Source organism: Microtus oregoni, unplaced genomic scaffold (genome assembly GCF_018167655.1).
Source record: "Microtus oregoni isolate MIOR12 unplaced genomic scaffold, Mior012 000050F_ref0000143, whole genome shotgun sequence".
NCBI classification, from domain to species: domain Eukaryota; kingdom Metazoa; phylum Chordata; class Mammalia; order Rodentia; family Cricetidae; genus Microtus; species Microtus oregoni.
In genome coordinates, this window is record NW_024543256.1 from 12,720,377 (window position 1) to 12,733,304 (window position 12,928).

Here is a 12,928-nt window from a genome sequence, read left to right on the forward strand (position 1 = left end):
TGGCCGTGGAGCACCCTTCTGGCTTCTTCGTCTTTCGGATGGACAGACGCCTGAGCTCTCTTCTCTTGCCCTTAGCCCAACTTTCTTTCCCGCCTCTCGAAAACTCCGAGCTTCCCTCTTCCTCCTCCCTTAAGCTTGTTCTTTGCCACTCCATTTTTCCCCCTCCTCTCCCACGCCACAAACCCACCTCCCCTCTCCTTTCGCCCACCCCTTCCTCCCTTCCCGGGACCCCCTTAAACTCTTCTTCCTCCTTCAACTCAGAGACGCGGTCCCAGCGCTCCTGCTTGGACTCCTTCTCGGTCTCCTGCTCCGGTTCTTCTCGAAGTCATGGCAGGACCAGGGGGTTGGAGGGACAAGGAGGTGACAGATCTGGGCCATTTACCGGTAAGTAAAGGACACCAGGCCATCGCCTTTCTTGTGCGCTTCTTTCCCAGGCTTGCAAAGCCCGGGGAAGAAAGCCCACACCCTCCAGTGCCTAGGCCAGGACTTCGAAGGGCCGTGGCTCAGGATGGGCCAGAGAAGCTCCTGTGCGGAATCAGCGCCCCTGGGCTCCTGGCCGAGGTGAAGGCCACAAAAATCAAAGGGACAGGGTGAGGTTGGGGAGAAAGAAGTGGGTGCTAAAGTGTGGGATCTTTCTTAACTAGAGCCAGCATTGTCTAGCAGCGCCCGGGTACCTGTAATAGGAGGGTTCCTAGAGCGGACAAGTGGCTGACGACCTCCTTTGCCCCCCCCCCCCCCGGACCGAAGAGATCTCTGTACCTATGGGTGACGCCCTTAAAAAAAGTAATGAGCACTAGAAAAAATGAAGCATCGTAGTCACACTATAGTAGCAGTTTCTAAAACTTTACTCTTACCAGGAGAATGTTCTCGACTTAGTGTTGCTGGAGCGAAAAGAACTCGACGCCGCCTGGATAAAAACTGAACTCTGAACATGGCCTTTTAATTTTTAAAACAATGTATTATGACCGCTAGATATTGAAATGTAATTTTTTGTTTGTGGTTATCATGCGCAGGGTCTCCTTTTGCTCCGTGTCCCGTTGAAACTGCTTGGTGAGCCATTAAAGCCATCGCAAACAACAGACTTACTACTGTAACAACACCGTTTATTTCATTGGCATCTGGTTTCTGGCTGATACTGGATCCCACCCAAATCCATTTTTCAAGTTCCCTTTTTAGATTGGCATTTCACTTGCACCCAATCTTGAATGCAAACGTCTGCTAGACTCTCCAAAGGGGAACTAACCAGGCACTGTGTTGGAATGATCGCCAAGCATGTGGAGTTCGGGGCATTGGCCTCCTTGCCTTGAGAAAAGCTAAATATTAACCGTGAGGTTATAGGACTATTCAAAGTCATCGTGACTTAATTAATTTTGTGAATGTTTGGCATTTAAAGATACGTGTTGTTAATGATGGCAGATACCTGACTCCCTAAAAATGGGCCACTCCCAAGGCCTCCTTTAATAATTTCACAGTATGTGGTGTGGTCTGTGGTGAGGGGAGGTGATCTACATGGCTAATATTTTAGCAAACTGTTATCAGTAAGTAAAAGAACATGCATCAATACAAAACCGTCACATGTCAATTGTTAGAATTGCTGTTATTGTTGCAACTTCATAAAATAAGATCAAAGAATTTAAAAAACTTAAACCATTTTTCATCCCACATACACTTAAAATCACTTCTTTTCCAGGATGGACACGTGAGATGTCTGGATTATGGAGGCTTCCGTTGGTGAATTGCCTTCTGAGCAGAATTTTTCAATGCAGTCTAAAGTTGATTTGATTCTAACTAAGATTAAAGCCCGTGAGTGACCTCCTTGCCTCCTCAGTGCCATGTGCGCGCGCGTGCGTGCATGCGTGCATGTGTGTGTGTGTGTGTGTGTGTGTGTGTGTGAGAGAGAGAGAGAGAGAGAGAGAGAGAGAGAGAGAGAGAGCGAGCGCACGCGTGCATGCGCACACGCGCGCATCCACATGGTGTGGAAGCACACATGGACAAGCTGAAATAAACTGGTTTCTGAAAAGGATCAAATTGAGGATAGAAATGATAGCACAGGGAATTCCAAACTCAAAGAACTACAATAGCAGAAAACGTAAAGGTGCTATTCCCACAAACAATGGGGATAAATTCCCTGGATTCACTCACCTGGTTATGGCTTTGGAACATAGAGATCTGATGGGAGTCCATGAGATGAGCAAAAAGGCTTAAATCTTGATTTTATAGTTCACTAGAAGATTAGTATTCTCAAGATTGGGTGAGGGTGGTAATGGGTACAGGAGAAAAAGAAAAAAATTGATTTGTAATGTTGGGAAAATGGAAAAGACACAAAAAATAGGGTAAAAATGGTATTTTCCCTCATTTTAAATCATCATGGAAGGTTCAATTTAGGAAAATTCTTATATTTCAGAATTTTATTTTAGAGTAATTTTCTGTACTATCTGAGCAAATCATGGGTAATTCTCCCCTCTCCCTAGATCTAAATTCCAAGAAGAGAAATATTGCTGAGGAGTGGCATGCTCGTCAGTATTTTTCTTTATATCAAATGTTTAGAGATGTAAAGTTGCAGTTTCTTCAGTCACCGAGGTGTAGTTGTTTTTTTTTTACATTTAATGTTTATTTCACATTTAACTTATATTTGAAGACTTTGTAAGCAAATGAATAGATGAATTGATAAGTTAGATAGACATTTGCAGTTTGACGCAGAGAGACCTGACCAAGCAAAGAAAAGGGCACAGAGCAGTGAGTGTCCCTTGCAATAGTTATCTTCAATAGGACACATGTGAAGGACAGAAGAATATTGGCATATGTTCCTGCTAAGTGAAATAGTTTGCAAACAGCTAGATAATGATGAGAGATTCAAACCTTGAAAGGCCAGAGTGATCACAAAGAATCTTGGAGGCCAGGGTATGGCCTGGCTGAGCTGTAGAGTGCACGCCTGGCTTGCACAGGCCTTGGGTCCCGTTCCCATATCACACAGGCACACAGAAACGTATGTGTAAATCTTTAAGAGTCTAGAAGTACAAGTAAATATAGGTTTGGTATTTATACATTACATACTCTTTGTGATTGTTCAAGTAAATGAACATAAACCAGAACCCCTAGAGAGTATAAGCTTGAACAGGAGTACATTTCAGAATCTAAGAAACAGATGGGAATTTGAGCCATGGAATTAGAAGGACCATGACTTGGAGGCTCGTGTGGGCTACATAGTATTCTAGAATAGCCTGAGCTTCCAAAAAGACTCTCTTTGTGACACAAAACAACAAAAAGTGATATAAATTTATGTGGTATTTTTAATTAGATAATGTTTTATACTGAAACATTAATCAGTAGTGAAAGTAGAAGAGAAAAATTATATAACTTTCACAATCATAAATGTTGTTTTGATGTACTTATCAAACCTTTTGCATAGGGCCTTAGAGACATAAAATACGAAAGCCATTGCAATTATCAATTCAATCATATTTGCTCTTGGTTTTTAAGACAGGGTTTCGTGTAGCCGTGGCCGGTTTCCAACTATTTCTATAGCTAACACTGCTCTTGAGCTTCAAGTTCTTTTGCCTTTATTTTCTATGTACTGGTAGTAAATATGGGTCACCACATAATCACACTTTTTAATGACCTGCTCTAACTTTTCCCAATTTTTAACTGAATGTATACTTCCTATAGGAGAAGAAAAGTACAGAGATTTGTGATTTTATGTTTTCTTTGCAGAGACAATTGCAATGTTGTATGTGTTTATAACTGAATTGTATATTACATTTTGATTAATTTATAATTTATTATATATGTATGTATGACAAGTAAGCCTGCATAACTCAATCTTCTTCTTCGCCAAATCTAGCTGGTCTCTCACGACGATTGTCCCCAAGCATTTCCTGCCCAGTATGGTAATGACATTCCTAGTGGCTTTGCCCTTGGTATTTGACGCTGACATATGTACTCCTAATCTATATTGGGGTCAGGATTAGACAGGCTTTGAGGGCAGTAGTGGCAGAAGTGATCCGAAATAGTGCATGATCCAAATGCTATATTTGAAATACATTAGGCTTATATTTAATTATAACATCCAGTTTCCCCACTCTTCACTAAGAAGGCAAAACCCGAGTTCCGCATTCAGTCCTGAGACGCTTCCCACTTGACCAAGTTCCTCAGCTACTGTGTGGAAACCAATTCTTGCCTTCGAGGGCACCAGGTTTGAAACAGCCAGCATAACATCCATTACATGGAGAATACTGCTTCGGCTTGACCTTGCAGTTCAATCTATTTTCTGAGCCACATTCCTTGTCCCTAGCACAGGTTTTGTTCCTCATGGTAGTGCACACACAGGGTACATGAATTGAGAATCATCTGGGTATCTTAAAAGAACTGTCTGTCCAAGGGAATTCTGATTTCATAATCTCCTACTAGCCTAAGGATTCTTTATTTTTAAACAAGATTTCTAAATGAGTCTTGTGGAGGGAATAGACAGCCAAGCCATGGATTACGAAGTAGTCATCTATAAAGGTTTTCTTCTCTAAGCTCTGATTTGATTGTGAAGCTCATCCTAGCCATTGTCTCTGAGTTTTGCTCTAGTATTTAGCTCATTCGAACCAACATTTTAGGAACTCTACCCACAAGTTCTTTACTTAAAAGCACTTTTTGTACCATTAAAGCACGTGGAAGAAATCCTCTGCCATCTCTCTATACTCCCAGTGTTTATTCCCACCCTTTGCTGTGTAAGCCGTGGAACATGTTCCCTAACCTTTAAGTGAACGTAAGTACATTGGAAACTCTGCTGCCTGTGTTGATCGTGGATTGCTTTTCTTTCTCCCTTTGTATAGCGCATTTAGTTTTATTGATCAAGCTAGGACTGTCTTCCTTGACCAGGAAACACTGCCTTCTAGTGGTTCTTGTGCACCCTTCCACCACACACCCTTAAGAAAGTGAGCCCCTGTGGTCTCAGTCTTTCCAGCTCCTCCTGCCTTCAGAAGAAACAGCTCTCAAATTCCAGCTTCCAAGGGCAACTCAATTAGGGATTTTTAACTTGAATATGTCGAAGTATGTGAAAAATAGTTTTTAAAAATTGCCTAATGGTTTCTGGCTCAGAAATAAGTTGACCCCTCCCCTTTTTTTAAAATTTCACTTTTTGAGAGAAGATCTAGGAATCTGGGTTTCTTTTTTTATAATCCAAAATAAAAGTGGAATGACTGAAGTATTAATTTAAAAATCAGTTTTCCCTCTTTTTACTTGAGTTTAGTTAGCATTTAGTTGTAAAGCAGATGAGACATGGATTAACAACATTACACAAACTGAGTGAAAACATTAGCCTTAAAACATAGGAAGACTAAGTTTGATATGCTTTTAAAACTTGAAGTTTAAGAATGTATTATTTTATTTAAAGTTAGTGTTAGGGTAATTAAGATGGTGTCATTGTCAGGACTAGAAAACAGATTTCTGGCAATGTTAAGGAAGCTAAAATGAGGGTTCTGGGGTTTGCACTTTACAGCTCCTCACTTTCTTTTTTTGAGTAGACATCTGACAAAATCTCATATAAGACATACTTATTGTTGTAGGCAGAAATAGGATAAGATAAATGTCTGACTTTTTCTGAAAATTCAGAGATACCAGCTATATTGACAGACAATATGAGAGTTGCCTAAAATGGCGTCTTTATCACGCTAAACACAAATGCACTTATAAATACAATAGCTTACCCAATACGAGTTAGCTAACTTGATTGTTTTAAGAAGGAACCTGGCCCTGCGAGATGACTCAGGAGGTAATCATGCTTGCCCCCAAGTCTGAAGACTGGACTTCAGTCCCCGGAACTTACTAGGTCAAAAAACAGACTCCTCAGGAGTTGTCCTCTGACCTCCCTCTGTGTGTCATGGCAGGTATGAACATGTCCACACACAGCAGAGAGGAAATGAAAAAATAAGTTAATGGATTTTTAAAAAAGTGAACAGTTGTTGTTTCTCTTGAATTGCTAATAGTGTAAAAAAAGCTTCTCAATGATCTCTTTGAACGAAATATGCTAAAGTGATAGTCCCTAAAAGCTGGTTCTTACTAACTCCTGTGTCATTTACCTCTTCCCCATAAACCTTGCCGAGAGTCATAGAAAAAGCTGAGAGTCATACTAGATAAGAGATAGACTTCTCAAATACTAAAAGCTGTCCTTTCAACATTTTTTTAAACTTTCAATAGGAAGATGTACCTTGATTTACTTGCTTATAATCATGACTTTATTGTGATATCAACTTCAATTAGTGTTTTAAGGAAGTAGGATTCTGGGTTGCTGCGTTAACAATGTTTTTGTCAATACTGGGGAAACGTCTCGATTTTAGGATCAAAGAACCTGTTTTTTTTTTCTTATAAGATATTAGAACTCAGAAATCACTGGACATAATGTCTTTATTTTCCACGTGGGCTAAAGGAACCCAGGAGAATAAATAAACTACCCAAAGTTGTATAGTTAGTAAATAGCGTCTCTGGAGCTAAAACTCCGTTGTTCTGACTGCTTTGTGTGTGACTAAGGTTGAGCCAGAGTTGTCATTTGCCTGACAGTTTTGCTAGACCAGGTAAATATCATACTAATCTTAAGAAATCTATGACTTTCTTCGTGGATGCTCCTTACACTAAGTAGCTTTCTGTTTATAATTTTTTATCTTGCATTTTTATAGTGATAAAATTATTTTATAATATCATTAAATATTTGTGTTCTATACACTTTCTGGATTTGCAAGTATTTGCCAATGTCTCTACCATTCTGTGTATGACATGATATCTACTCATGATTCATACAAAATTTTCTAAAATCTCTGCTATTGATTAAGAAAATTAAATTTATTGAACCATGTTTTTGGAAAATAGGAAGATAATCCATGAGGATGCATGTAAAAGTGACTATACTCAGTCTAAGGACATTTTTACTTATTTCTTTTGGGATGTGGGTTCATCAAAGAACATGTTCTAGGGAGTGCCTTTTGTTTTATAAATTCTAAAGGAACAATGCAGATTTTTTTCAAGAAAACTGATAATTTTTGTTCTACATTTTGTAGGATCCAACTGGAATATTCTCACTAGATAAAACCATTGGTCTTGGTACTTATGGAAGAATCTATTTGGTAAGTGGAACTAGGTTATTTATTCATGCTTAATTTTCTAATAACAGCAATTGTGAGTTAAACCCTAACAATGCCAATAAAATACAGCGTATAAAGTACAATGCATAAATCTGATAGGCGAATCAATTTAAAATATGAGGTTTAAAAATTTACTGTTTATTGATGCAAAAATGGATTGAGAAATCTATATTGAAGCAATGAACATAAGATGCAAAATTAAAAGCAAAAATAAGACTCTTCGACTGAAAGGGGAAAAAACCAAATAGAATGTGCCAAAATAATAATATCATTTGTGTTATAATATGTATTAATGATTTTTAGTTATTTATTTTCAACTTTAAATTGAATGTTTTATTATGGATAGGCAAAGTTTATTAATTTTCTATATTAATGCACACGAGTCTGCAAATGTGTAAAATTTGCTAATTTCTCAAGAAATGCTACACTTTCCATGGTACACACCTTTAATTCCAGTACTTGGGAAGCAGAGGCAAGCAGATCTCTGTGAGTTCAAACCCAGCCTGGTCTATAGAGTGAGTTCTGGGACATCCAGGCCTGTTACACAGAGAAACTCAATCTCAGTGGGGGGGGTGCTACACTTACTTAATAATTATATATTAAAAACTTAAGTCTGTCACAGGAATTATGATAATCTCTCGGGATGAACTAATGAATGAAACAAGTGTAAGTCCTGCTTCTTTGAGCCTTACAATATTGAAACATGTCAAGTATGCATATGCAGAGAGGCTTTTTTTAAAACACCCACATATAGTATATAAGTAAACAGACAGCTTTATAATTTTAATTGTCATGCATTAACTGTTAGAAAATTCCTAGCAATATAGATAGATAAAACATGAAAATTCCTTTATATTAAAGGATCAATGCTGACCCACTTCCTAAAGAGTTAAAAACTGATATCAGGAGGATAAAGAATGAAGTGCTGTCATGGTGGATATTAAGACATTCCACCAGGGCAGGACAATAATAAAGACTTGCAAATAGCCTTGTCGCCTTAGTCCAGCCTGCTTCTTGTACTCAAAAGTATGGTAAATTTCTAGTTCTCTATCATATGTTATAAAATATAAGGTTGTGCACAAGGAAGCACTTCTTTTTCTAAGGCCTTTCCCTTGAAACCAATAGCAGTGTCCCTACTAGCTAACCTAACTGCCCACTGATCGCAGGTCATAGTTATATGCATTGCGTAGCAGTGTCCTAATATAGACCTAAAGAAAACATCTTTCCCATTGACACAAGGGTGCCCTCTAGAAGGGCATGAGGTGTCTTCTCTAATTTATCTACCAATATTGGAGTGAGAGATGCTTATTAAATTTTTTCACCAAAGTACATTCCAAAGAGTAGCAAGAGCAATGTTGGCAAGCCCTACATACAGAGAGAAGCTTAGCAAGTACGAAAAACAGAGAGAATGATAATCAAAAGGACAAAAGTTTCCTTTTCTTCAAATAAACAGAATCGATTAGCTACAGACAGTATTAATGGCACAGAGCCAAGTATATTGCTTATGCTAATTTTTATTTCATACTTGCTAATATTCTCACTTTTGCCTCCTGATACAATGATAAAATACCATAGACATGGGCAGCAAAATACCTTTTTGTGACAGATACATCTAGAATATGTATATTCCATAGATATTTTAGTTCCTGAGACATATGTATATATGTATATATGCATTTGTAATTCCTCTGACTAAGAAGTATAGCAACTCCTCCATCACCAAATGATGCAAGTAAGGTAAGAATTGAACATCCATCAGAGGACATCAGAGCTGTGATGTCTTGACCAGAAGAACAGTCAAAAAGGTAAAAAAAAAGGTATGTTATGCATGATAATTTATTAAAAAAACAACAACTCCGGGTTTAGTATAAAATTAATAAAATTTACTCATAAGTTTAAACAAATATTTATAGTCATATAGCTATCACCACAATAAAGACTTTAATATAATTTTTATGTTAATGAAAGTCAAGGAATGTTCTTACACTCAGCTGTGTGGTATACCAGATGATGTGCGATGATTATGATTATTATGAATTTTGTTTTTACATATAATTACTATTGTGCTATAAATTTATTTATATATTCACTGTTTCTATGCTTATTGTTTTTGGGGGTTGGATGGTCAAGTTCCTTAGACAAAATAAAAATAATGCCTTTTATATTAACATTTAATTTAGTCATTTCTAAAATTTTTATTTTTTTATAAAAATTCAATTCTGTATCTGGTATGAAGAGCTTAAGACCGAAGGCCTTAATGTCCCTTATAGTTTGAGGTTTCTACTAATGAAATGCACGACTTCTTTACTTCTGGAAGATATTTACAGCCATAGGAGCTCTATTGACATTTTCTCTCAGCAATATAAACACGTTACTCCATTTCCATCTGGTTTCCATAGTTTCTGAAGTCTTGTGTATATGAGGGGGGAGGGAGAGAAAGAGAGTGTGTGTGTTCCTGTGTAGTTCATTTTCTTGCCCCATCCTAGTAGGGTTGCACCTTCCTTTATTATGTTTGTGCCATAAATCCATACAGAGATGCTTTTATGTCTGCAATTATATCCTGTATCTCACTTACTGAGATTTTTGCAGATTCGTGCTTGGCCTTTAGTAATTCACTTAAAAAATACATGACTTCTTCATGTCTGCTTCTATGTATGTCTGTTCCCCCTGTGGCCATAGGTGAGTCCACGCCTTTCTTCAGACTTAAGGTTTGTTGACTGCTTTGAAACTTCTTTCTAGATTAAAAAAGTGTGATTTTGTAGATTGTTTGATTTTTTTTTCTTGCTGTTAGGCTAGGAGTGATTCTCTTTCTGGAATTCATATCCTAATTCAAAGCGAGCAGTCTGCCTGAATTTCTTTTAATGAGAGCTCAGGATGCAGTCATTCATTGTGTAGATTTTATGTGAACCTATTGAGATCCAGAGGTAAAAAATATTTCTCATTCTCGGGTTTTCTAAACAGAACCCAGTTTTGTGACATTGATGATTAAAGCTCTATTTACAACATAAAGTTGTCTTTCTGTCACTCACACATGACTTTACCCCTTTTTATTATATCTCAAATTAATTTCTTTCTGCAGAAAGATACAGTAATATTACCCTCATAGAAAACAACATGGAGTAAGTGTTCATCAGTTTTAAAGTGATTCTCCTCTTTACACTAATAATTCTGCTTTTAGAAGTGTATAATTGAACACTCCAAATTAGAAGAATTAAGATACTCCCTGCAGTGGAAAGTTGGCTTATTGTGGTGAGGACACAGCACCATTGAACCAGGCAGCTCTACTTCAGAGCTTAGCGCTCTGGCAGTGAATCAGTCACTTAACCTCCGATTACACATTTCTTTTGTTGTTTATAAGAGAGAGCTCATTCTCCTTACCTTGCAGACTTGAATACAACTTAGAAAGAGTAGTTATAGAACGTTTGACATATGGTAGATTTCTGTTAAAACGGCTATTACTGTCATTATTGCTACAATTATTTCCACAAAGAAAAATTCAGTAACACTGTAAATAATACAAAAAAAAGTGATGGAAAGAATAACCTTATGCTTGGTATTTCACTGTATTGTAAAGCAGTATTTTGTAAAATGACAGAACAGAATGATATAGTCATTATTACACTTACATCTTGATTATGGTTATGACTAAATATGCAGCTGAAAAATACTGAGTAAACCTTAGTTTAGTAAGATATTGGGTAATTTTTCTAGTCTATATTTTTGCTAGATTTTTTCTGTCTATAATATTAAATGCTTGAGATAAAAACACATGTCTAAATTTTACATATATACATCTATTCTATATTCAATAGTACCACCTGTTAAACAACTAACCTATACAACAAAATGGAGATATGATACCATTCAAAGTTACTGTGTGAGTGACTCACAGAGTCCTTTGCTTTTTTGGTGCTGCCAACCACATCCCCTGCTGTTGTTTGTTTTGGTTAAAAGTCTCTCCAATGTCTTCCAGCTTGTTTCCAAGGCCTCCTTCTCTGACAGGTTTCCAGCTGTCTGCTGAGGTCTGTGCACATAGGAATGAAGACTGACTTTCACTGTGTTCTACCTTGTAACTCTTCTCCTTCCCGTCTTCTAATTAGACAGCTATCTTCCCTCTCTATCCTTCTTCCTGCCAATACAAACTTCACTCGAAATTTTGGGTTTCCTTTTCCTTCTTCATTTTAGGAGAGAGAGAGAAGTACAGCTCTTCCCCTTTCCCCCAGTGGGGTTAGAAATGATATTTTTCTCTTTACCTTTAACTACTAGTCTCATAGCGTCTAACTAGCAAGTTCAATTGGAAGGATATTTAATATTTGGCTATGAGATGGTATATCTGCAAAAAGAAAATAGGATATGGGCTGGCAAGCTAGCTTAGTGGGTAAAGGTGCTTACAGTGTATACCTGATGACCTTAGTTCAACCCCCAGAGTCGGTATGAAGGTAGGAGAGAATCAAATCTACAAAGGTGTTCTCCAGTCTCTGTATGTACACTATGGCATATGAGTGATACCCCTCACCTCTCCAGAGATGGTAAAAATATATTGCAATTCGTTCTTCAATGATGCAGGATAATACTCAAATTTCTCTAGGAGCAATGTACACAGACGAGCCTCGGTAATTATATGAAATACTGAGCAAGAGACCAAGACCCTTTGGGGAGGAAGGAGGGATACTGACAACTTGACCATGTTAACTTACACTAAGCATGTCACCTTAATTTTCTAAGCATATATATTCAACAATAATATAAATGTTTCAGACACGATAATTGTCAAAGTTTCTTGTGCTTTGAGCTTTGAGATACAGCACTTCACATAGTGCCTGACACCACATGTAATGTAGCAAGTTGTACTATCATTAAAATAATGACAACAATCCTGTAGTCCCTCTGTCTTCTTACACACTACAAGTTGATTATTGGCTAGTGCCAATTTGTTGCAGTAGTTCTATGTTTTAGTTCACCAAACAAAATATTCTTCAGTGTGGTTTTCTGTTTCTTCCTCTGTTTCACCACACGATAGGCTTGATTATTAGCCGAGTAATTATTAGCCATTGCACAGGTAAAAAATTGCAGTAAGAATATGAAGAATGCAAATATGCATAGGTATGTAATATTAGTGAAACAGTCAACAGGATTTTCAGAATGAATTAAATGACATTGGCCTTCATGAGATCTCAACTGTACTTCTCACATTTGAAACCCACTCCTACATTACCATTTAGATGTGTGGAAGACAATTAAAGGAGCTAAATGTCTCAAGGCAACTGTTTCAAGCAAAGGAAAATTCATGTGAAATATAGTAAAAATTTATGTAGATGAAATTGAAGCTTACCTTGGATGTTGATCCTTGGGAGATCTTAGAGAAATCTGCCCGTTGCTAGTCAGAAGGTTAATTCAGGTAAATTATAGTAAATAATTCCTGACTTGGTTCTGCTCTGGAAATGCACCACTTATTGTGCACACCTTCTTTGAAAACACCATCCAATGCATGGCTCTTAAATTTAATTGTTCATATGCACTGTTGGACACATTGCTTCTTTTTGCAGTCCTTCTCATACAGGCGAGAGTGAGGTTTATTAGCTGCATTTTCTGCATTTAAATTTAGAGCAAGGAATGGGAAAAGAAAGGAAGGAAAGAAAAGTCTTCAAAGTTGATGGCATACAATTTATGATATTTAAAATTAATTTCCAGAAATATGGTGCTGACATTTTAGTTGCCTAGCCACTAGGTCTATTGGATGAGAGAATGAATATTTTTCCTTTTAGGCTGAAATTATACTGTTTATTTGCCTACCAAATGTCTAGCAC

The 12,928-nt window shown here is 37.4% G+C and overlaps 1 protein-coding gene across 1 annotated transcript in view; it reads left to right on the forward strand.

Annotated features, from left to right (window-relative positions):
* The first annotated feature begins 327 nt into the window (after positions 1-327).
* LOC121437191 (nik-related protein kinase-like) overlaps positions 328-12,928 on the forward strand; it is a 97,972-nt gene continuing 85,371 nt past the window's right edge. Inside the window, exons 1-2 of the mRNA XM_041637044.1 lie at positions 328-384; positions 7,038-7,103. Of these exons, the coding sequence (XP_041492978.1) occupies positions 328-384; positions 7,038-7,103 (123 nt within the window). The remainder of the gene's footprint in view (positions 385-7,037; positions 7,104-12,928) is intronic.